The 27,108-nt window shown below is 36.5% G+C and overlaps 1 protein-coding gene across 1 annotated transcript in view; it reads right to left on the bottom strand.

The window, feature by feature from the left end:
* ARHGAP15 (Rho GTPase activating protein 15) overlaps nucleotides 1-27,108 on the bottom strand; it is a 607,959-nt gene that overhangs the window by 244,903 nt on the left and 335,948 nt on the right. Inside the window, exon 9 of the mRNA XM_014852163.3 lies at nucleotides 14,713-14,835. Coding sequence (XP_014707649.2) covers nucleotides 14,713-14,835 — 123 coding nt within the window. The remainder of the gene's footprint in view (nucleotides 1-14,712; nucleotides 14,836-27,108) is intronic.

Genomic DNA, 27,108 nt, shown 5'->3' with positions numbered 1-27,108 from the left:
TTGAAGTTCAGCTATGCTAATTAATTTTTTTAAGACAGAAAAATTGTAACATGCTCAAGGCCCCAGTGCATTTGAAATGCGGAATCACAAAAGATGTAAACACAATATTTTACTGTTCAGAGAATGAATGTATGAGATGGTGCAAATGATGATGGAGTCTTGGGAAGTAATGGCTTTCCTGAAATCTAGATTATTTGGAATCTCAAGATATTAAGATATCCTCAAGATATTATTTTCAGACCATCTGCTTTCTTATTTCTCAGCCTCTAGTTGTGTGATAGATTCCTTCATTGCGAGGTTAACGCAGGCCAGTCTTCTTCCGCTTCCATCTTTTCTTTTCCTCTTATGAGTTCGAATTCCAAGTTCAAAAGGACAAGTTAGGAGTGATATATTTAAGTTAATGACCCTCACATATGTTTAACTTGGATAACATCTCCTCTAAAATCTCCCTCCTGTCTAATAGGGATAGATAAGAAAATCATTAAAAAAATTGGAGCTCAACAACTGTTGAAAGAGAATGAAAATTTCTCTCTTTTGCTCTTCTATTTCTAAAGATATTAGATCTTATGAAAATGCCTATCCTTGTATCAGTCTCTTAGATGGCTAGCTGCACAAGTTATTCACCACAACACAAAGCATGATTCAATGGCTGTATGCCTCTCAGGAAGGCATTAATTTAGGCAATTTTAAGATTTAGTCCAGGTACACAGCTTATAATTTGGGACAAAACTTGAGCAACAGATACATAACAAATTTTCTTATAAATACTGACCAACTGTATATGACTTATTCGTACAAAATGAGAGCATCTTTCATAATTTGATTGTCTTACATGTCTGAACATATGTTTCGGCATCCGCTGATGTTATTGTCAGATATATCTAAATCTTTTCCTTTTAAACATGATTACGTGAAATGGGTACATAAAATTTATTCAATAAACTCCAACTTAATTTTATTATTATAGATTGATGTTTTCTATCAGTTAGCTATATCAAGTGCTTCTAATATTTTTTAATGGAATATTAACGGTTAAATACCAGAGACTATTGAAAATAGAATGGATTTAGGTCACAGTTTTGATAGTAAGGGCACTGAACTTTTGGAAAAGTATAAGTTGAAGAAGGCATGTATAAACAGATATTTCTTTCTATAAATGTCTTAAATTTCTCTGAATTCTTTTCTTTGCCGGGCTTTTTTCCTAAGCTACTATTACATTGTGAAAGGACATTTTCATAAAACCTTTTTTTATATAAGTGTCGCTGATTTGAGGAGGGGGAGAAAAGTTTTCTTATTTGTCTTTTGTGTTCTTTTCTTCCTGTATGAGAAGAAAGTGTTCAGATCATCTTTTTAAATAATGAAAACAATAACTGTTTCCAGAAGAATAGGAAAGCAAAGAAAGGCTTTGTTTGACTTATCTGTGATTCGGCACTTTGGAGCTTTGGTTTTTGTGAGGTAAATAAAGAGATGTACACAACACTCCAACCCTTCTATTATGACAGTTTATGTTTCCTATACAGCTTATTTAACTCAAATGCCTGGGAAATAGACACAATTACCACCTTATGGAATGCTACTTAACTTTAAATGTTCCCTACTGAATAGAAACATACTTCATCAAAATTTATCTCAGTTTCTCAGGAATTGTTTCTTCTGTATGCTTCTGAATATTCCTGTGCAGTTTAAAAATTTAACCCAAGATTGCTTAGAAAGAATGATGATGTAGAATGAAAAAAAAAAAAAAGTCCCACACTAAGGGAGTTTGTTCATAAGAATTCCTAGGAAAGAGCTGTGTCCTATGCCCATGTACACTTTAATCATTCACTCTTTCAGCTGTTATCAATTTAAAACCAATGAAACTCCCACACTGAGTCCATTTGAGCAGTCAATTTTAATATCTCGAGGCATCTGTAGTTATTCTGAATTGGCTGCAAAAGCAGAACTAACAAGTTAAGCTCTAACCATAAGTCGACATCAGGCTGGTAAACCATACATCAAACACAGGCAGTTAGTCAATACTCCAGTATGAAAAACCAACTAGCATTTTTAAGAAGAGCAATATATTCATAATATGTTTGGCAGTCTGCTTTGCATCACTTTCTTGATGGCTGTACATTTAACTTTCTAGTCAACAGGGTGCTTCTCGTACTGGCAAAGCAACACGTTTGAGGGAAAACTGGTCGGTCTTCTGATTTGTGGGTAATATTTTTAAATGAGAATAAAAGAGATGGGGGAATGTGCCTTTTGCGAATAAGACCTAGAAAGTGTCTTAATAGATGCTTTTTATAAGAATACTCTTTCAACCATATGTTCTGGATCTTTGAGCACAGTCCTTACTTCAAATATTATGTCATTGTCAGGCCATGCCATGTGTCTCAATTTTGTGTTTGGAAAATATGACTGCTTGAAATACCTCTTTCCCTCCCAGGAATGACTCCATGACAGGGTTGTTGCCTCCCTAGAGAGAAGAAGACAATGAAGAAGGAGGAGTATTCCAACCAGATCAAGGCAGTCAACACTTCAATTAAATCATTTCCAAATTTCGGGGGCTGGGGGCCCCGGGCAAGGGGGAGTGAAGAGTGTTTATGACATATAGCTGCCTATTCCCAGAACTCTTTTATGTACTTTTATTTTATCTTCAAAAAGAAAGGACATATTAAAGGGAAATATCTAAGGAGGAACAATGCTACATCAAGTTTATGTTTTCAGATCTGTTGCCCCAGAAAATGCTTTGATAAACACACTTACAGCAATATAGTTAATTTCAAAGAAAAGCTGAAAGATATACTTCTCCTTATTGCTAATTGACTAACACTGACAGATCACCAATTCTGGTTACCCAAATTCTGATATGGCCTCTTGCTTCCTTCCCACAGAGAAAAATAGAAAATGCTGGAATAGCATTTTTGCAACATGGAATTATTTTTCTGATGACAAAATTTTACAGAGGCTGGTTAATTTTCATGTCACTAATCAGGTAGGGTAACAAGTTAAAGGTAAAAATGTTTTTATATTGAACGAAATTTGCCCCCCTCAAATAAAATGATACAGTTGTTTTTTTCTTTATCTTCAGAATTTGTGGAATATTGTTGATTTATAATGGACATGAATTTGAGGGGAAAGATTTGTAAGCCAAACTGTCAGTGATGATAACGGAAATAAAAGAGCACTATCTTAATCTTAGGATATGTCAAAATGAATTGTTGATATTAATATTTCCTGTGCTTGTGGCAGTCCACACATCTACTGAATGCGGACTCTTATGAGATACTGGTTGTGAGAGCTCTGATACGTACTATCTTTAGAGACACATTCAACGTACGCATACTGTGGACTCTCAAATCCCAATGACACCATGAGTGAGAAAGGAGTGGGATCACTTTTCTCCAGTACTATGAAAAATTCAACTCATCTCACTGCATATGAAGCATTTATTTATACATTTGTTCAAATTATGAATCTTTAGGTCAGAATGAAATTCTGTTTTCCTTTCCCTCGATTATCCATGTTACCACAAAATGAAATCACCAGCTAGTACTTTGTGTAAGCAGTAGAATTATAAAAATTACAAAGGAGAAAGAGAGCAAGCAGCCAGGCCAGGCTTTGGAAACCGTTCTTACAGTCTACAGAGGCCCTGAAAAGCTAACAAGAACCAAGTTGAAGACTCTTCCACTGCCTGTGGAGCAGGGTCTAAGAGTCACTGGGGAACTACGCAGTATGAGAACACCTGCTGGAGAACAGCAGGGTATCAATAATAAATGCTAACCTTTAAAAAAGAGGATTCTTGTGAACACTGATGAGAGCCTGCATCTTTTTCTTCTCTTCAGGTAGTTTCATGGAGGAAAGATTTAGGATGTGATTAGAGGATTGAAACGGTCATAGACCATCTCTCCAGAGGGCAGCAGCCTCTTGACACAAGAAGGAAATAGCACGTTAGCCTGACTTTTGGTCACATGCAACTAGTTGAGGATACGCTTCAGAAAGCGTATAAACTTTGGCTGGTGCAATATCAGGGATGGAAGGGGAGGTTTTGTATCTTTTCTACAATCTACACACATATGCAATTTGAGCTAGAGCACAGGGTATGCTTAAAATATGGTATAAATTCACATTATGAAACAAAACCTGTCTCTCCCTGTTACTATTTCCTTATTAGTGTGCATACTCTATTTCTTCTTGTTGTATGGAAACCTGTCAGGCTTCAGACTGGAAGACTTAAAGACGATATTTCAAACTGACACCAAGATTAGACTGACCCTGTAGAATATGTCAAAACTCTGGGCAATATTTTAAGCATAGTCCATGGAGTGAATAAAACCAGCATCTACTGCCAGGGCAGGAATTTATATGGGTTTTAGAAGCCATTGGTTAAAAACAAAACGTCAATATGTTGGTTTTGAATCAATTAGGTCTTAATTCATCTTATATTCCCAGCATTTAGTATGGCTATTACTAGACATCCAGTCAGTTTTAGGGCTAAAGCCTGACATTATCTGGCATTTTCTCTTACTTAAAAAAGGAGAAAGATCTTGAGGACCTGACTGAAAGGGAAAGAAATGTAATTTAAAAGAAGGAAAAAGAAGAATCATTGTTGTTATTATTATTTGCAAACACACAAAATATAGTGGGTTATACCAGGAAATTACTGGTAAAGCCATTTTGCAGACACTAAAATTCGAGTACGTATAAGTCACCATATCAAATAATGTTACATTCTAACTAATGCCTGTGTAAAAAGAAAGATCTCTGCCCATAAGAAAGAAAGTTCTTGAACCACAGGGAAACCAACTTATTATTCTGGCTCATTCTTTTTCCTCTTACCTAATTCACTTCCATTTCTGAACCTCATTTTTCTCTTGTTGCTCCAAAGTTACTCTGCTTTTAATATCTCATAAGACCTGGATCATTTCCTCCCTGGATAACACGCTTTTAAAAGACATGGGCTTAACCTGCTACCCAGGTGCACTTTTTTCTCGACATTTGCCATCTCTCATGGTGACCTGTGTTTTATTATTGAACAAAAACTAGCTATGTGGTACTCTATTACCAACACATTTGCTCCCAAGAGCCTTTAAATAACAGAAACTGCCTGGGAACTATAAATGCAAAGGAACCAGGAAGCTTGTAGGCCAAGATAAAGAGGCTTAAGGTTGGCTATTAATTTTGGCTAATATTAAATCATGACATAGCTCACACGTAAGGATCACAGTTCAATTATGAACCATAAAGAAGTTTAAAGAAAAGAAGATTTACAAGATATTTTTAAGCACATTAGTGCATATTGTGGAAGTCATGAGAGTATTTCAGGCCCAAGCAATGATAGACCCATGCCCCAGTATATAAATTCAAATGCAATTATTCTAAGACTAACGCTGATAAAGTGGCAAAGTTGGAGCATGTCTCTACTCAAAGGTATATTGCAATGTTGCCCATATGTATTTTGCCTAAACTAACAATGTGACAGGTAGATTACTCTGTTATAATCAGTTCTGATAAATTATTTAAAAAATACTTTCCTCTTAACTCAATGATTTTGCTGTTCATAAACACGACTGTTGAAAGTTTAGGCTGATAACTTGTATCTGCAATTTGAATGGTAAACTTTTCTTTACTTCTCAATATAATTGACATATTTTACAAAAGTGCTAAATTTCAAAGACATTATTTTCTCATAGGATGGAAACCTGAAATAATTAGTTGTGTCTGTGTGGGTAGTTACTTAAGTGTTCCAGCATCAGATAACACTGTGTAAGTGGGTGTAGCGAGGAAAGAAATGAGCTCATGCCCATTTATGTATAAAGAGTACCATGATAAAAGTTACCAAAAAGATAAATATGAGCCAACTACAAATTATCTATGTACTGTCCTTGAAGTAAGTGTGTTATTGCTGCCTTTCCTTGACACTTGCCTGGATTGATTTCTCAGACTCTAGAGGAATACCTGGGAGAACAGCTTCCTAGGGCCATCTTGGTCATAATTTGCCTCATAAACCTATGTAAGAAAAGAAAGAAGAGGGAGAGAAAAGAAGGAAAAGAAAGAAGGGAAGAAGGGAAGATGGAAAGGAGGAGGGGAGGAAGTAAGGGAGGAAGTTGCTGACTGGTTAAGAGAAGCTGGACACCGTGCGAGGTTCTTTCCATATAACACTTCATTTAAATTTTATGACGTAAATTTCATAAATGAAAAAGTCAATAGCCAAATATTAAGTTATATGGCTGGTAAATGGCAGAATCTTGCCTTAAACCTAGCTTAGTCAAATTCTAAAGATACTTTCAGATAAACTGAATTTTCTTAATTGTAAAATGGAATTGAAAATTTTCTATCATCATAAGAAAGTTTATAAAGATTGATTCAGTTTATCAAGAGTATATAAGGCATTCTGTATCCATTGGAAATATTTGATGTTTGAGGCACGCGTGGGAGTCCCTACAGATCACCCTACAGTAAAACCATATCTTTGGCAAGCTCTACCCATGTCCACGGAGCTCTAGCTAGTCTTTGTGGAGGCTCATTCTATGATAAGAATGGACAACCATCACCCACCAGACATTTGAGCCGCATCCCTAATGTGATAGAAATAGAATGAGATAAACACATGAAAGAAAGGAACCTAGATGAAATTGATGATTCAAAGAACGGAAAAGAACATTTTAAAATAAAAAACAAAAACAAAAATCCAAAATAACAAAAATAAATTTTAATTTATATCCTTCGATAAGTTAGAAAAGATATAATTTATTTTCTATTTTCTCACAGTCAATTAGGAACATTTATTGAGTGCTAAGTGCCATTTTCACTATTGGGTGTGAGAGTAGAATGGTCAACAAAGTTTTTGTCCTGGTAGCATGTAAGAGAGTGAGATATGTAAAAAAGACCAGAGAATAAAAAAGACATCTAGAAAATTGAAAATAATTGCTAAAGTCAAAATAAATTAATACAAAGGCAGGGAAATAGAGAAAGCATTTGACAAGGTATGCCATACATTTATCATAAAAACTCTGAATAAAACGAGCACAGAAGGAAAGCACCTCAACATAATAAATGCCATATATGACGAAACCACATCATACTCAATGGTGAAAAACTGAAAGCTGGCCCTCTAAGCACAGGTAGAAGACAAGGATGCCCACTTTTACCTCTTTTATTTTATATGGTGTTAGTGGACCTAGCCAGAGCAAGAAAATGAAAGAAAAGGGATTCAAATTGGAAAGGAAGAAGTAAAACTGTCACTATGTGCAGACGACATAATTTTGTATATAGAAAACCCTAAAGAATCTACAAAAAAACTATCAGAAATAATAAATGAATGCAGTAAAGTTGCAGGGTACAAAGTCAACATACAAAAATAAATTACATTTCTATACCCTAACAACAAAATAGCAGAAAGAGAAATTAAGAATACAATCCCATTTACAATCACAGCAAAAAGAACAAAATACCTAGGAATAAATTTAAGCTGAGAGGTGAAAGACCTGTACACTGAAAACTATAAAATATTGTTGAAAGAAATTGAAGAAGACACAAAGAAATGGAAAGATATTCCATGCTCCTTGAATGGAAGAATTAGCCTAGTTAAAATGTTCGTACTTCCTAAAGCAAGCTACAGATTCAATGCAATCCATATCAAAGTCCTAACAACATTTTTTACAGAAATAAGACAAAGAATCCAAAAATTTATGTGGAATAACAAAAGACCCTGAATAGCAAAAGCAATCCTGAGAAAAAAGAACAAACCTGGAGGTATCACAATCTCTGATTTCAAAATACACTACAAAGCTATAATAATCAAAACAGCATGGAACTGGCAGAAGAAAACACACAGATCAATGGAACAGAATCAAGGGACCAGAAATAAATCCACATATATGGTCAGCTAGTTTTCGACAAAATCACCGAGAACATACAATGGAGAAAGGAAAGTTTCTTCAATAAATGGTGGTGGAAAAACTGGACAGCCACATGCAAAAGAATGAAAGTAGACCATTATCTTACACAATACACAAAAATTAATTTCAAATCGATTAAAGACTTGAAATGTAAGACCTGAAACAATAAAACTCCTAGAAGAAAACATAGGCAGTATGCTCTTTGACATCAGTCTTAGCATAATATTTTTGAATATCATGTCTCCTCAGGCAAAAAGAAAAAATAAACAAATGGGACTAAAGAGAACTAAAAAGTTTTGGCACAGCAAAGGAAACCATCAACAAAACGAAAAGACAACCTAACAATTGTGAAAAGACATTTGCAAATCATATATCTGATAAGGGGTTAATATCCAAAATGTATAAAGAACTCATACAACTCAACAATAAAAAAACAAACAAACCAATTAAAAAATGGGGAGAGGATCTGAACAGACATTTTTCCAAAGAAGATATGTAGATGGTCAACAGGCACATGAAAAGACGTTCAACACCACTAATTATTAGGGAAATGCAAATCAAAACTACAATGAGATATCATCTCATGTCTGTCAGAATGGTTATAATTAAAAAGACAAGAAATAAGTGTTGGAGAGGAGGCAGAGAAAAGAGAACCTTCAGATATTGCTGGAGGGCAGGTAAACTGGTGTAGACACTATGGAAAACAGTATGGGGATTCCTCAAAATATTAAGTGTAGAACTGTCATATGATCCAGCTATTGTGCTTCTGGGTATTTATCAAAAGAACATGAAAGCACTAATTTGAAAAGATATTTGCACCCTACGTTCATTGCAGCATTATGCACAATAGTCAATAATTGGAAACTACCTAAGTGGCCATCAATGAATGAATGCATAAAGAATGCATACCTACATACATACACAATGGAATACTACTCAGGATAAAGAAGATGTGTGTGTGTGTGTATACATATGTATACACACACAGACACACACATACACACACACACAATGGAATACTACTCAAGCATAGAAAAGATGAAATCTTGCCATTTGTGACAGCACAGATGGACCTTGAGGGTATTATGCTAGGTGAAGTAAGTCAGATAGAGAAAGCCAAATACCGTATGATTTCACTCACGTGTGGAAGATAACAACAACAACAAACACATAGATACAGAGATTAGATTTGTGGTTACCAGAGGGGAAGTGGGGAGCGGGGAGGGTGAAAAGAGTAAAAGGCACAAGTGTCTGGTGATGGCTGGTAACTAGACTTTGGGTGGTGAACATGAGGTAGTCTACATAGGAATCAAAATATAATGATGTACACCTGAAATTCATATAGTGTTTACACCAATGTTACAGCAATTAAAAAAAACACGTCAGGGGATAAAATTGAGAATTCCTTTAAAATATGAGAAAAATAAATCCTAATGATCTAATACTCACATCATAAAGATCCCAAAGAAGGAAACAGAGAACACCGATGAGAAGAACTTATCAGCATAATAATCAAGAGAAAAAAATTCCTGAGAGAGAATCACAGTTCTTCAAGTTGAGTGCCAAGCAGAATAAATTTTAAAAATTCTGCCAACTACATACGTTATCTTGATTATAGAATCTCAAAATAAAGACAAAAAAATTCCAATGATTCGGAGAGAAAAAAATTCAAAGTACAAAGAGTAATAATGAAACCTGTAACTCTGTGTTGTACAGGCCATGGAATTTTACATGCAACTAAACTGTTGGTCTGGAGTGTGGGCACACTGAAGACATTTTTAGATAGTCAGGATCTCATGACTAAATGAGTTACTGGAGGCTGTCACATAGTAATAGAAGGAATTACAGCAAGAAAGAAAAGGCATGGGATTCAGAAGACAGTGAATATGACTCAGAAGATCTGTGAAAGGAAATCATAGGGTAATAAAGGTAAAGCTTGGGGGCCAGCCCCAGGGCCAAGTGGTTAAGTTCGCATGCTCCGCTTAGAGGGCCCAGGGTTTCAAGGGTTAGGATCCTGGGCCCGGCTCTAGCACCGCTCATCAAGCCATGCTGAGGCGATGTCCCACATAGCTCAACTAGAAGGACCTGCAACTGGAATACATAACTATGTACTCAGGGGTTTTGGAGAGAAACAAAAAAAAGGTGAAGCTGGCAAGTAACCAATCCAAATCAGAGTAAGATGATGGGCAGACTTTAGAAGTTATTCTGGGGAAAAAAGCAGGAAGTTGCAGACTAGAATACATAGACTGTTTAATCAAGAGGATTAAAGCCCTTTATGACTTAAAGACCCAGAAAGCAAGAAAAAGATGAAACTCTGGGGGAAAAAATTTGTCCAAGAAATTCACAATCAAAAAATGAATCAAACTAGAAGATAACATGATTATAAGCAAACGATGGAGCATAAATTTACAAACAAGAACATTATAATTTGTGTGGCCCTAAGGCGTAGCCTTGGACTCATGGATATGTTAATCTAATCTGCAAATGACTTGGCCAAAGATTCCATAATATTTGCATGATCAATTCAAAGTAAATGATTTTTTTCACATTTAGATCCAAAATAGGGGAGAACAAATGGAGGACTTGCTTGTGGTTGTGAAACAAGATAAATGTACTCATGTAATTTTCAAATGTAAAGAATGAGAACCCTTTTCACTACGATCAACGGGCATCACTCTTTGGGGGGGGTCACAAGGGTCATGATATTGTGAGAACAGAGAAGGAAGTCTAATACTTGGTGCTGTGGAAAACACCCTTACATAATCATAATTGTAGGAGTGCTGTGTTTTGGTTTTTAACTTTTAGAATTAACCTATAAATGTCATAATTACAGAAACCAGTGAAATAATACAAATTTTCTTCATGTAGAAGTAAAGATTACAATAGCAAAGGCAGGGGAGATGAGACGGGGAGAGGGCACTAAATTCCTCATCTTGTCAATGGAGGCAGTAAGTCCCAATTTTCCATGGTTAATAGAACAATGAATAGAGATTTAAAGATGTTGGAAGTTTCAGAGAAAGCCAGTGGAAACATTGATACCGGCTGTATTTGACCATAAGTAACTGGGGAGGAAAAGGGCCAGGTGGATGAGGTCTGGTTTAATAGAGTGGAATTCACGCCTAATGTAAAAAAAATCTTAGATAATGTCTAAGCTTGATAAATCAAGACATTATAACATTAAAGATAAGAAAGATATTGACCAAAACAACTAATCTATACCCCAAACAACAATAGCATAAGATATGGAGGTAACCGCCAGAAGAACTACAAATAGAAACAGCTCTAGTTGGTACCTCCTAAGGAGCAAAACTAGGATGTGGCAGGAAAGCGCTGGTTTTCATCATAAATCCTGGAGGTGTACTACTTAATCTTTAAGCACATTGTTTCCTTTAGAATATACTGATTGAAAAATAGATGTAGTACAGCATTACTTTTAATTTCTAATAATACCATCCGGTATGGCTTCGTCCATATTAAAACGAAAGAAACTACTTTCTAAACAAACAGTCCTCTCTAACTCTATCATTTTGATGTAAGGAAATACTAGTTGCTCCTACAAAAACAAACAATTGTTATCTTTTCTAAAAATTGCATTGCTAAGTGTTTCCTGTTCTTGGATGTCAATGCTGTTATTTGAAAGATTATGTAAGGTAGTTTGACGCTAAGAGCTATTCAGTTCCAAAAGCAAGTAGAGGCCATGTACAAACACACCTACCACCCTAAAATGTACCCTCTTGCCTATAATTTACATATTAAACTGATTTCAGTTTTGTTTCCAATGAGACGCTCAATGCAATAAACTCATACATTTAAAAAGTGCTCGCCATCCCCCTGGCAAATGTGAATGCGCTTGGAGAAACTGAAGGCTTTTCAGAAGCTACCACTGCAACGGCACAATGATTGCTACACCCACCTGGGCTATTAAAATGTTTTTCCATTGAGTGATCATTCAGAATTATCTGCTGCCCCTTTTGTTGGCACTGCAATGTAACCTTCCCATTAGTTGTATTAAAGAAATGAGAAAAGGCCGCCCCGTCAAGTGACTGTTTCCAGATCTAGATTCTAGCCAAGGAAATCACATATTGGCCAGGTCTCCGTGAGTCCCAAAAGCAGATTTTGAAGAAAGGGTTTGTGACTGAGTTTACTGTGTGATTTTGGGACAATTCTCTTTTCACATAAAGCGCTTTGTGGATATTGTTCTGCTGGGCATTATAAAGTCAATAAAACACAGCCCTTCCTGCCCCACAGTGGGTGCTCAATAGAGGCTGGCTGAATTCAAAGCTCAGCCCTCTCAACCTCTTGCTAACATCACATGAAAGAGTAAAGAAACACTTGGAAAAGTGGCTGTGCCTGGCAGAGCCCTTCCCAGGTATCAGAAACAAGACTTAGAAAACCCAATTACCACACACAGCTTTCCGGAACCTTGGTAATGGAGGCCTTTATTCCAGACCTAGAAAATCAGACAGTTTAAAGAACTTGATACATATTCTTTGGGCAAATGCACTGCAAAACAATTTTAAAGACCATTATCCCTCTTTCTAACTAATTCTTCCCCTTGAAAGAGTTAATTCATTTTACATGGAGAAATTAACTATTTCATCATTAATCATTAATATATTTAATATGATTTTGTGTAACCAATCAAAAATACTGATATCATTGCTTTTTCTAAATCTTTGCCTGAGATACGCTAAGAAAATGGACTACTAAATTTGACTGGGCCTGTATTTTTAAAAATGGTTTAATGTCTTTTCCTCAGTTAAAAAAAATCTTAGTAAAAGCCTTAAAAAAAAAGTTCACAGTTAAAACTGAAACAAGCCCAAGAAGTGACTATATTTGCATAACTTGATCTGTATTTGGAAGAAAATTCCACTGAAGACAACAATGGAAGCTTATCAAATCAGAATTTCACATAGATTTTCCATAGCCCTACTAATGAATACTGACTCATTGGTCAGCTATGGTGAAAATTTAATGGAGCTCTAAGATAGGAAATGCACACATCAGAGTGTGTTCAGTGGTTCCATTACATCAGTATGAAAACTGCATTAGGCATCCAGTTCCTCTGCTGCTTTCTGAGACCAATTCTAGAGCACCGTCGTTATTAATTCTTTAGCATTTTGATGGGGACCAGACCCTGCCACTGAATTAAAATCCCTTTCATTTTATCACAGTCATGAAAAATATGGACTTTACGTCAAATTGGGATTGTTTGGGCTACTAATCTAGCTTTATATTTTTTCAAGATGTCAGGTAACTTGTAACTGAATCCTTTTTAAGAAAATGATAATCTATAGGATGAATTCTAAAAGTACTAGTATTATATGAAGTTGAATCTGTAGAGGATCAAATACTGTCTGTGACACTGAAAAGGACATCTTCAGAGAGTAAAAGTCTGAGGCAAGCCTGATTTAAAGCAGGTGTTGGTTCTACCCCCAAATGCTTTTTCTACTCTATTAGTGACATATGGATTCATGCTTCATAAAATTTCTCTTTCCGCCATTGATTCGGAGTGCCAGATGATTTTTGTGATATGTTCACTTGTTTTGAGATGCACTGAAATAGATAGGTCAAACAGTTATGATATGCTATTTAAATAATTCTCATACTAAGTATTGCTGAAAACTGTAGATCTGCTTTGCCCTGTTCCTGAGAAATAATTGTATATTAAATCACCTTTTCCCTTGTACAAGGATCAGTCTTTCAACTTTCCCTCAGAGTTTATTTTTGCCCATTTTCAAGTTCTTTCTCACACTTAATTTTCAAAATATATCCATCAGTTAGAAAATTTGAAAAACAGGGAGAATAATGACCTCGATACATATGTTTTCATTTTAGGAAAATAATACATTTTGCCTGTGTGATCTATAAGGTGATTACCAGTTATGGAAATCTGCTATATCACTGGCTCTTTCCATCTACCCATCCTTTCATCTGTTTGGCACACCAACAGTAGTAACAACAGTAATGAACAATAATAGCATTAATAGCAGAGGACATTTATTGAATACTTACGTATCAGAAACTCTGCTAAATGCGTTACATGGATTGTCTTACTTATTCCTCTCAATGGCCCTCTCAATGGTGGGTGTGAGGACCCCCACTTAACAGATGAGAAATCTGAGGCTCAGAGAGATCATAATTTGTTCCACGTGGATACGAGTGGGTGGTAGAACCAAAGTCTGAATTCTAATCAGTCTAATACCACAGTCTCTGTTTTTCTATTCTATTGGATAGGTTGGAGTAGGATATTTCATTCCTTACTTTAGATATATTTGCAAAAGTACTTGCTTATTTCAGTTTAGACTGCACTCTCAGTCCTCCAGTTCACAAACCCATATGGTTTCATGACATTAGTTTGTCTCAGATTTTACTTATAGTTCTTTCTTCCTAGCACTTATTTCAGACTACAGTAAGGTGATCAGATAACTTGTTTTCTAAATCAGGACACCTCTGAGAGTGAAAAAGGCTGCTGTTATGAAGTCTGCTGGCTCAGTAGGTGTAAACTTGGATTGTCCAGGCACATGTGGACACGCGGGCATTCCGACGGGCCGCTAGACTATCTAATCCGCTCTCTGCTGCTAGCGCAGAGCCAGGTCCTCTGAGGGCAAAACGAGGTATCTTTTCCAAGCATCCTTTGATGCAACCTTTATTTTCTCAGGATTGGTTTTCTGGACAACTGTTTTTTATCTCTGTTATAGAGCAGAACATTTAGTAAGCAACCTAAAAAGAATCAAATATCCTGATATTCCTTTAGAGCTGAATAGCTATAGACACAGAGGTACATTCATTTATCACTGTTACAGTAAAAGTATAAAATGTCTTATACCTTTAATAAGTCCTTTTTCTTGCAGAGTTTTCAGGGAAGGTCTTCGGGTAATAAACTTCTTTAATCTGCTTTTAACTCGGTTTTTGTCGCTTGTATCGGAAGCACTGTGATGCAGTCTGAACACTGGAGATTAAAAAAGAAAGTCAGAGGCTTTCAGTAAATTTCTCCTTTATGATTATTACTTTATGCAAATGCAAATAGAAAACAGTAGTTATGGAACAACTACCTGAATTAATAGCTCAGGCCCTTCTGTTTATATAGAGCATATGTGTAAAATTTGCCCATATGAAAATATTAGCTCTGCTGCAACATGAATGTGCAATGAGAATGTGGTTAACTCCATATATTCACAATTTATTTTCATTTTCATTCCTTTCGCTTTACCATGAGAACCTTTATCTGGATCATTCCACCTATTTGTATCTATACACAAAGTTACAGCCAGAATAAAGAAAAATTCATCTAAATTAGGGGAAAAACTTTTTAGAATTGTTAACTTCAATTTATGATGATTATATACTACCTCTAGGTAATCCAAGCGTTTTCCCAGGTTCTATTTATCCACATAATTTTGTCAATCATCTTTTTATGTTAACCCAAAGTGATATCTTTTTTTTGAAGCAGATATTTCTTATTCTCCTTATTGATGTAAAATTACCACCAATTCTAGCTGAAATTCTGAAACACAAATTTGCCTCAAACTTTTTCCCTGTCTTCATAAGTTCCCTGTCCTCAGCTTCCTATCCTCACCTTTATCTGCAAAGTTAGGGTGTGTCAAATTCATTCCTGAACAAATATTTGCTGACTGTCTACTGATCATCAGTTTCCATGCTAAAGTCAATAGTTAAATGATGACATAACACTCAAGGTCCAGACCTTCATTAAGTATAGCGTCTAAGTACATTTAAGATAACTTATTATTAATCACTGATAGCAAATTATATTCTCTGTAAGATAAGACATAGATCTTAACTGGGCCATCCACTGTCTTAACCCATTTATTTACATAAAGTGAGGATTTGAGATACTTTATTAGGCACATAGAGGCTCTTTTCCTCTCGTACCATATCCTAGAATAAGCCAATCATTCATTTGGGTTAATAATAATTTATCTATAATGTATTAGACCTTACTATGTGCTTGATACACTCCTAAGCATCTAAAATGATTTAACTTAATTCTACTGCGATGTCAGCTCCACATGAGCAGGGATTTTTGCCTACATTTGTAAATGTTGTTCACTAATGTGTCCCTAATACTTCAAATATTGTTTAGCTTATAGTAAATATTCAGTCAACATTTGTTGAATGAATTCTCACAATGACCTTTGGAAGTATACAAAATAACTTTATCCATTTTAGAGATGAAGAACCTGAGGCAAAGAGGTTCAGTCTCTTGTCCAAGGCCAATTCTGGATATGGGACTGGATATGGATATAGGATTTTTATCTGGTGTTTTAATTTACTGGAATATTGGTGAAAGAATTGAAGGAGAAGGGAAATAAAAATATCGAGAACTCAGTTACTCACTGAAAGCAGAATGGTTTCAATCAACTAAGTTTTTTTAAGTAGGCATTGGGTGCAAAACATTTACTAAGTTATAGTTGTAGGGGAGCTAGACTTGAGTCATTCTGTCTCCTCCTGAGGAACTCGGAAGAAAAAAGAGAAAGAGAGACTTAGGAGGGAGCTGCAGCTGGAAGAAAATAAATTGCCTGAATGGGAAGATTTGAAGTCAAATGTTCCTAGCGGGGTCTCCAAGGAACCCAGAAAAGTGCCTAAGGGAGAATGTCTGCTTTGAAAAGTCTGCCTGGCCCAGAGTGTGAGAAGCCTTCTTATAAACAGTCAAATAAGGACACTTTTGCATCCTCCTTCCCCTAGCTTTGACCAGAAAATAGCTGCAAACTTGTGTTAGCAAGATCGGGCTTTGGGAGGAAGTGTAAGGCTGAGGACAGAAAGACACAAACGTGCCGCCTTCTCCCTAGCCAGGTGAAGAACAGAGTTTTAACTTTAAAGTCAGTTCAAAGTTTTGATTATCGCATGGGATTAGGCACTATTAACGATTGGGCTGAGGCGATACTTGCCACTTAAAAGGACCATAATATTTTATATTACCTTAAAGCAGGGTTCTCAACCTTGGCACTATTGACCTTCTAGGCCGGACAATTCATTTTGTAGGGGGTTGTCCTGGGGAGGATAAGCAGAATGTTGAGAAGCCTCCCTGGCCTCTACCCACAATACGCCAATAGCATCCCCTCCTCAGTTGTGAGAGTCAAAAATGTCCCCAAACATTGTCAAATGTCTCTTGAGGGGAGAGGAGGGAAAAATTGTTCCCTATTGAGAATCACTGCTTTGAATTGATGGGAAAAGTTATAGGATTTGCTTAAGTTCTCATTTATTGGTGGTGGAAGGTCTGCTCACACACTGAGAAAATGTAAAGAAACTGTGAAAAGCATAAAAACAAGTATTATTTTAACAAAATATCTCTCTATAAATAGCATATACTTATAAAACATACATATCTAATCTATCATCTGTCTATCTACCATCTACCTATTTATGAAATGAATTGGTGATAAAAGTACAATCACTATCATGTGAGGAGCCTCAATGGATCCATCACTTGAAAAGGTTAGGAACCACTGCTGTAAACCATAGCTTCCCAACTATTGTGTCCAGCAGAATGGTCATATGGGTGAGAGTTAATGATGTCCTCAGCACTCAGGGTAATTGAGGAGGACCCAGGCAGCCTGAGCCCCAGGGACAGTTGCTGTTGGCTAGCAGCAGTCTTATTCACTTACTCCAGTGGGCTAAACATACAAATACTATCATTTTTTACGTGTACTTGAACTCAAACTTTGAGAAGCACTGCTTTAGACCTGTGCTGTTCAATATGGTAGTCACTAGTCACTTGGGGCTACTGAGCACTTGAAATGCAGCTTGTGTCATAAGTTCAAATAACAATAGTTTGTATTTTTTTGGTTAAATAAATTATATTATTAAAATTAATATGTTATTAAAACTTATTTCTTGTTCCTTTTTAAATACAGCTACTGGAAGACATTAGATTACACATTTGGCTCACATTATATTTCTGGACAGTGCTGTCAGATGATAAAAAAACCCACACAAATTGACCATCTACTACATACATTACATACATAGCCATGCTAGATTTAACTGGCATGGATAAAAATGCATATGGCCTATGTAATTCTAATATAGCATGGAAAGGAATATGAGATCCATGGTAAGGAGTATGAAGTACAAGAGACTGAGGGATCTTAGAGGAGAAATTGACCTCAGGTCATTTTGGAGAAATAGCAAGTGCCATTAGAACCACCGCAAGCAGCGACTGCTTTTACAGGACCAGAAATATCAGGCATTCACCTATTCAGATTGTATGATTGGAAGAGTCATTCCGAGAATCTTAATATACTGTGCTTACATGATCTCTCATCAACTTTCATCATTGCAGTGACCACCAGTCATACATGATTTGCTTCCACTGTAGCTGTATCGACGCCTATGAATCTGGGTCCTAGTATTGGAGGCTGAAGGAACACTTAACACCCTTCAGAAAAAATCTGCCTCAGGATAATTTTGGTCTCAAGTCTGCCTTTGAAATGATAAGGAATAATCAAATTAAATTTTCACAGGTTACCAAAGGTAATATTTTCTATTTCTAGTCTCATTTCAAAATCTTGTCATTTTCCATGACAGAATGCCAAGAAATACAAGGCCAAAGGAGGTTTTTTATTCTGTCCTTTTGGAACAAGTAAAAATGATGTGATTAGAAAATACTTTGCAAATTAAAACACGTACACACAGTACAAATGTGAGATTGTGAAAATAATTATACAGTGAATTATATCTTTTTGGAACCCCTTAGGTACTCTGGTGATAGTATTCTTAATTAGAGAGAGATATATGTATATTATTTTGTTTTCAATACCACCATCTGGCTCCACATGTGAGAAATGAGTGTAAGGTGTATTGATTTTTCAAAGAAAACTGAAATTTATTTTTAAAATATTTATCTTGTTTCTTTTCATACACATCGAGAAATTAGCAGAGGCTTGGATATTATTACACAGCTTTTAACATAGCCAAAGTCTCCAAAGTTGCCTCTAATGACGACTTTCCTGGAGACAGACTAGAACATCAACTTCCATTTCCTGATGCCATAAATAATCATACTTAGATGACAAGTCAAATTACAAGGACTTTGCCATCGTTCATTCCACTCATTTTGTTCTAAGAAGGGTTATGCAGAAGTTAAAGTCAATAGATGACTATAATATATGGTATACTTTTTATTAACCAAATAACTTGAAAGTGCTATAAATACAAACTAAAAATGTAAAAAGCACACGGTTATAAACCAAAGTCCATCACCAGGTCCCTGTAAACGGCAGTAAAAGTCTTCGAATATTGTGGTTTACAAATCTGATTTTAACAGCCAAACTTATAAAACAGTTTATGCTTTTCTGTTGTCAAGGGAGAAAAACTTGCCAAATTGTTCATTTTAAGTAAATACAACATAACCAATTAAGGAAAGCAAAATTTAAACACATGCCTATGATAATCAGGACATAGTTTGCTTCTGATTTCACTACTGATTTTAACAGAACAGTGTTCCTTCCATTTTCCCACAGCACCCAAGTGACCCCACACATACTTTTAGAAACTTGTAATCACACAGTGCAAATAAAAGGACACTTTACTGGAAAATACACAGTGTGGTACAATAATCCATCATTTATGAAAAATAGAATTCAGCCTTTTCTTTTTCCTCAGAGATTCAACTACTTTTTGAGGGTGAAACCTACTGCAATTTAAAGATTTATGTTAAGCCAATGAGCAGTTTTTTTCCATTCCCATTTAAACTTTTTATTCAAAAATGAAAAGAGACTAAAGAGATATAGGTTTAAATTCCAAATCATTTAATATGATTTACAGAGGAATCACTCTTAATTCCACATATTTTCACCTCCATAAAAAGTTAACCTGAATTGGGTTAGATTCTAGAATTTACTTTTTTTTTTTTTATGCTTTCTTCTCTTTTTTCCGTTGATGGATGCTCTTTTCTTTCAAGCCCAAGCAAATTGAATATTTTTCAAAGCCTGAGAATTTCAAATAACAATATGCAATTTAAGTCTCAAGACACACAGGCCAAAGGCATTAGCTTTAAGCACCATTCTTAATCAGTTGAGAGATTTAATTGGTATTAAAGCTGCTCACACCAGAGAATAGTTAGGATTGTGGGCTTTTAAAGATGATCTTCAATAAATATCATTACATATGAGAATAGGCATTAGCCCAACGCAAATTTTATACCTGACACAGCCATTATAGTGTTAAAATCACCTCTAGAGGTAGGAACGCTTATTGGAATGAGTCCATTTGTATACTTATTTTCCAACTTCAGTAATGAGAAGGGGAAGCAACACAATTTGGATGATGAACATCCATGACCATTCTATTAAGGGATGGGAACCACAAAAGAAAACCCTCAAATCTTCCAGAATCTAATGGTTTGGATAATGTGATCCAGAATTGTGCATCTGCCAGAATTTTTCTTGCTGGAGACTTTATTTTGAAATATCCCCTTCTGCCAAACTTCTGTTCTCGCGGTATTCCCATGTTACAATTACATATTGTTATTATTATTATTTTTTTTTAAATTTGGAAACGCTGGGAGAGCTAACGTTTCAGAAACGTTGCTGAAGGAAAGTAGAGTCATTAACCTTCAGAAATGCTATTACAAACAACTTTCTGGGCTACTTGTTGTCACTTTTTTAGTGAAGTTTTACACGGGGATCAACATCAGGTGTAGGTAGATAAGTTTGTCAGCAGCGAAAAGCTCCCAACACTGCAGGTCTAGGAGGATGTTCAGGGCAAAGCTGGCGGCAGTTGCTTAGTGCAATCATCTTATCACACTGTAGCGTCCAGAGAGGGAGATCCAGAAAGAAATGACAAAATAAGGTTATATCAGGCTCTTAATCCCCAGAGATTCCAAAACACTCTTCAAACTATCACACAGATTACATAACAAAGTACTGAATTGTCTCCACTCGTGTTTTCCAATATGACCTTCTTGTACTTGGAATTACCCGGCTGTATCGCTTTCTAAATTACTGAAATAAGAGCACCTTACCAAAATTGATTGAAAAGGGAAACAAAGTTTATTAAATCTTTTTCAGCATCTTGCCTGATTCCTCCCCAGGGCGTACACGCTGAGCTAATTCATGAGGCCATAATATATACTGCTTTGCCCTCTCCAGGATGCAGTTTTAGAGCCCGGAGAACTTTGCACATAACTCCCTGTGGCAGAGTGGGCAGAAAGGGTAAGTTTGGGCTTAATGTACTGTTAGTCATTTAATATCTCTTTTTTTCACATGCTCAATGTAAATAGAAGTCATAATTTCAACCCCCAACTTGAGGCCCGAGAAACTAAGTTATTGAAACTTTAAGTGACTTACTTGAAACACAAATCATGATTAAATCTCAAAATAATTGGAAGAGGGAATGCAGAGCATTTTAACAGCAGTTCTTTGTTTTAACTACTTAATTCCCACCTAGACATTGTAAAAATACAAAGTAAATGATCAGTTCGAAACAGAAAGGGATATAGATGTTATCTATCCAATGATTCATATTTATGCTATCTACCCATTAATGAGAATTGAGAATTCATACAATGAAAAATGTTTACTTTTAGACTAAATTATCTAGTTTAAATAGCCAACTCTAACCACACTTTTACATTTTCAGTGTCAATAAAGAACTGGCAGTTTATTATCATGTCCCTGTCATTCAGCCATATGGAAATTCCATGACTGCTTTTCCCAGTAACATATGTATCCATGTATTCTATCTCTAATGTATTCATCTGCCTATGATGTAAATTTTTCATTGTCTCTTCAGGTATAGGCTTAATATTTTTATTTTGCTGGTAATATATCTTAGGTGTGTCTATATTGATAATGTATTTCTACAGTGTCAGTCAGGATGTTTTGTTTAAACTCTTTTTATAGCATTTAGTATAGCTTTGAGTTACCTAATAAATTACTTTCATGATGGTTATGATGATGATGACAACTTCAATACTGTAGTGCAAATATTCAATAGTATCATCACAACATGTAATTTTCCTCCAACTGTAAGTCTACCTGGTTTCTTTTTTGTGATCCTGAGTTGAAAAGGATCTTTGCATCAAAGATTATGGAAACAAATACTCAGAACTACATATTTTCTGAGCTGCATATTCAGAAAAAAAAGGAAGGAAAGAGAAAATATACCTACTAAATAGCAAAAACCTATGGTGTGTGTAAAGACACACCATGACGTTTTTTCCTGGAACAGAATCAGATAGAGTATAAGATGTAAAGATTCAGCTCATCAAGACATCTTCTATTGACTAGATATTTTATCTTGGCTTCCTTTTTCTTCTTCTTCTCCCCAAGGCCCCAGTGCATGGTTGTGTATCCCAGTTGTAAGTCCTTCTAATTCTTCTACGTGAGCCACTGCCACAGTAGGCCAACTGTCAGATGGGTGGCATGGTTCTGTGAACAGGAAATGAACCCAGGCCACTGCGAGCATGGAACTTTAACCACTAAACCATCAGGGCTGGTTCTATCTTGGCTTCTTATGACTTGATATAGTGTCATTAAAACTTTGTCACTTGAGAGTTGTTCAAAATGTTGAAATTTGCTAATAAAGTAAGTGGTTACTGAGATAAGGTAGTAGCTGATTTTGAAAGCAAAATTACAGACAAAGGGCACTATGAAGTAGAAATATGTTTTCCGTGAGGAAGGATTATTTATTAAAGACAGGAATGGGTTCTCTCCTAGTGTTAGAAAACAGGCCACAGCCAAGTCAAATGAAAAGAGCCTTATACATGTATGTGAACATCAGTTCCCAAACAGAGAGCAAATAAAAAACAAAACAATAGAGTTGCAGGCACGGCAATTCAACCACAGAGGGGACACTATGGCAAGATTCAAGGAAATTAACACTTACAGTTCTGTAAAAAAAAAAAAGTCAAGCTGGAGATTGAAATAATATTCATATTTTAAAGTATTGGACAATTTCAATGCTGATTTCACATATTGACTCAGATTCTAGGCCATGCTTAGCAATATTTGAACTGGGTGGGTGGTATTTAAATCTTCTCTCCATGCAGACATAAATAGAGAGAGCTACTACTACATATTTTGGGGTTGTGTGTGTGTATTTGTTTGTAACTTTGTGACAATGTGTGTACAGATACTATATTCTTAGAAAATATAGAGGGAAGTAATGCATGACAACTTTGAAGCATTTTTGTTTAATCTCTATACTCCTGGACTTACGTGGAATCAAGAATATACCACAATATATTCTGATTTTTCAAACATAAAATTTGATCCAGGACAGAAAAATATATTTTACAGGCATAAGTAGTTTGAGAAATGTCTTAAGCCAAATAATCAATATTTCAGAGGCAGTGGTGGAGTTAAGCGTTAATTTAGATTTCCTACAATCTAAATATGTATAGTATTGATTCATTTAAAGCAGTCTCAATTTTCACTTTGACCAGGCAGTCTGATCATCCTCACAACGCATGCATTATTAATAACGACTGATGTTGTCAGACTACTTGCCATGTGACAAGGAACTGTACTAAGAATGTTACATCTCATTTAATCCTTATAATCATTCAGTGTGGTAAATTCTTATTGCTGTCCATTCTACAGATTAAGAATCCAAGGTTCAGAGAGGTTAAGCCCTGTATCAAATAAGTAAGAGAGCCAGAAATCAAATGCGGGGCCATCTAATTTCGAGCCCGTGGGAACTCCTAACCGGCCCCACTGCCTGCCTCACCATCTGTGTGGCAATGCTGTCAAAGTTCTAAGGACACAGAGAGATGGCAATAGCCTCTCACCATAGTTAAGTACTTCCAGCCTAAGGTCTTAAATCATCTGATTTACGTGAACTGTTGTCTGAAATAACTCTAGGTGGTGTGTATCACCACAGACCTAAAGGGAAAATGAGCTGCCTTAGGTGAAATTAGTGAATCACAGGACAGCAACAGAGCTGACGGTTGAATACTCTCCGGATTGCCAGTCAGAACAGCTGAAGATGGCATCTGGGTTGCACAGAGCCATAACCCCCATGAGCACAAATCGAGCTCTTTGGCTACTGGGCAGAAGGCAAATATGAGAATTACTCACCATGCTCCAGGTGGCTATATGTAGCAAGACAGGAATGAATATAGGAGTAGAAATGTAGAGTGGGGATTGGGGCTCCCTTTTAAGCAAAAAGGGTAGTAACCTAGTCAGATCTCTCAATTTCTTAGCACTTCTTCTTGACTCCTGTCATCGCACAATGTTTTTCAAAGACAGACAGATGAATGCTTAGCCCACAATAGTATAAGCACATACATTCGTGTCTATAAACTCCTTAGCTCTTCTTTCAGCCAAAAGAGGAAATCTCAATCTTCTCTATGCCCAACCACAGAGACTGCCTGTTTTATTCCTGGTTGCTTCATAGGTGTAAGATTTCAGGATCAGGATTTAAGGGGAAGCCAGATAAGGACCACTAATATATGGCTTCCTTCCAACAGCTAATGCTGTTCCTTTCAAAAGTGTGCATTCCAGGGACAGCCCCGTGGCCAGGTGGTTAAGTTTGCACACTTTTGCAGCCCAGGGTTTTGCTGATTTGAATCCTGGGCATGGACCTAGCACCACTCTTCAAGCCATGCTGAGGTGGCGTCCCATGTAGCAGAACTAGAAGGACCTACAACTAGAATATACAATTATGTACTGGGAGGCTTTGGGGAGAAGAAAAAACAAAAAAAGATTGGCAACAGATCAAGGCCAATAGAAAAAAGAAATGTGTGTTCCTCTCTCTCACCATTCCTTCTCTCTATTTAGAATATTACAGGTTTTGGATTTTGAATGTTGGCTCTGTCACTTAACAGTGGTTGGATCTTATTCAAGCAATGTAAGTTATTTGTGCCTCTATTTTCTCATCTGTTAAATGGGGCTGAGAATATCCACGCCAAGGATTGTTATGTCAATTAAATGCTCCAATATACACAAAATACCAGCGCAATATCTAGTAGATAATAAGCATTCAAAAAAGCTAACAATTTTCATGAATTTTGACGTTATGATAGATGTCCCATGTAACAATCAGTAAGTAAACAGAACAGGTGGTATGAAAACTCCCCTCCTCACCTTCCATCCCAGTACCTCTCATTTTTTCAACATTTACTGGGCATTTACTATGTACCTGGTATTACTAGATTATGCCTTTAGTTCCTGCATAAATTGTATATCTATTAATCTATGTAAAATTAAATATATATTAATATACAGAGAAATTTTAATTGCTATTTGGCTCTCAGTTAAAAAAAATACTTGTATACAACCCCAAGAGTTTATCTGTGATTAATTTCTGCCAGGTAGAGTGTATTTCAAGACTTTGAACATGTGTTGAAATCATTGGGTTTTGAAGAACTATCCATTAAAGACTTTCTGAACTGTGACAATGGATATTGACAGTGCTTGTCAGACTAAACCACTATCGATTGGCTCACATCATGTGTATAGCAAAACCAATTTCTTTCAAGTGCTTCTTCCTAACTGAAATACATTATTGCAGCCTTCCTCTCTGTTTATTACAACACCCAAGCTCATCCCATGTAACGCACCCAGAGAAAAGGTTTCACAATGAACCAACGCAGCAGACTGCAACACAGAACGAAGTGACAGCACTTAGCAATCCAAGTGCTCTTGTACTGTAAGTTGCTATTCCTTTGGAAAACACTGAGCCCTTGCAGAGTCTTGTTTTCATTTGACAATCCCCTCGAATATGGAAAGATCATAGACTAACAGAGCTTTAGTATTGTTTAATGGTCCTGTGACTCTCATGGTTTCTATCCTTGAATGAAACTATTTTAAGTATTGTGTGTATGTTTAAGTTGTGGGAAAGAAAGCGTTTATGTTGGGTCACTGCTCCCTGACCACAAATATACACAACCCTACACACACACACACACACACACACCAGGGATGTGACTTTTCCCAAACCTTAGAATGTTTTCTCCAGTGAGTGACTGAAGCCAACTTTGACCATATGCTACATATTGTAGGGTTTTATTATTAATTTGAATTTGCATTGTGCCTTTCTTCCCAAGAGGGCACATTTCTTACTGAAACAATACTCTTACATAACAAAGAGCAGTTCTCATAATACCCCCATGAGTGGGAAGAATTCCAGATTTATTTTTTTATTGAAAAATATTATTACTAAACAAAACCTAAAAACACAACTTCCCCAAGTACTAACTGATCATATCTCAAGCTTCCTGCCTATACTAGGAGCATTCCAGGGCCCAAAGAATCTTTAGTCCTAGTTTTTACCCTTTAAGAACCTGGGGAAAGCAGGGTATTCCTAAATTGTTAGGGTAATTCTCAGGGTATTCCTAAAATTGCGACCTATCTGAAAAAATCATCCTTATAGCTCACATGAGTCATTCTGATGATAAAATAGGGGAGATTTTGGTTAACTCTATAAATGCTTTAATTAAATCTGATCTGGTGCTGCCAGCTTCTCTCCCATTCAAAGCATGCCTGGAAATTTAAAGAGAAAAATTTGCTTAGAAGGCTGGCAAAAGTTACACCAGCAAAATGTATCATTCTTCAAAGCCCTGTCTTAAGTGACAAAGTTCCAAGTTTACGTGAATGTTCTAGACTAGGATTTCTCCCAAGATAAGGATTCCTTTGATTCTTGCCTCCTGTTCCATGCTGTGGCCCAGGAGAATGGCTGTCGTCAGCACCCTGGGCTGTGCCCTTCCTCTGGCTTTGCCCCTTGGCCACGGCCTTCTCACCCCACATTCCCTAGCTCTGAGACAGGCTTTCTGGCTTGGAGCCCATTCTCTTGGCACTCTGCAGGGGTCACTCTGTCCTGAAGAATGTTGGTTGTCAGAGTGGCAGCCTCCCATGCTTTTTTCAGGACATCGGAGATGGGGAAATGTCAGGGCAGAGTCAGTTACTCTCTCACAAAATAACTTTATTGAGACAGAACCCTCTATTAGAGGCATCATTTTGACATAAGCTTCAAACTATTTGCTCCGAAATGTGCGTGTGAACCACTGAGACCCTCCCCCACAGGAAGTGTATTGAAAATGCAAAGGGTGCGCCCAGCAGATCTGAGGACACAGTATGCAGTCTATGGTTAAGTGATCAGGGATAGTGGAGCGGTTTGTCCTCACAAATGCTGACAGACAGCTGCAGTTTGCAGCTGGCAGTGAGCTTATGCTCGCTAAACAAAGATCTAGCTGGAGCCTCGTGAATTCTTGGCTCCATAGCAATAGTCATAATTAATAACATACATTTCTAAAGAAGGC

This window comes from Equus asinus, chromosome 4 (genome assembly GCF_041296235.1).
Source record: "Equus asinus isolate D_3611 breed Donkey chromosome 4, EquAss-T2T_v2, whole genome shotgun sequence".
Lineage (NCBI taxonomy): Eukaryota > Metazoa > Chordata > Mammalia > Perissodactyla > Equidae > Equus > Equus asinus.
The sequence above is the reverse complement of the archived record's forward strand: the minus strand, read 5'-3'. Positions and strand labels throughout refer to the sequence as shown.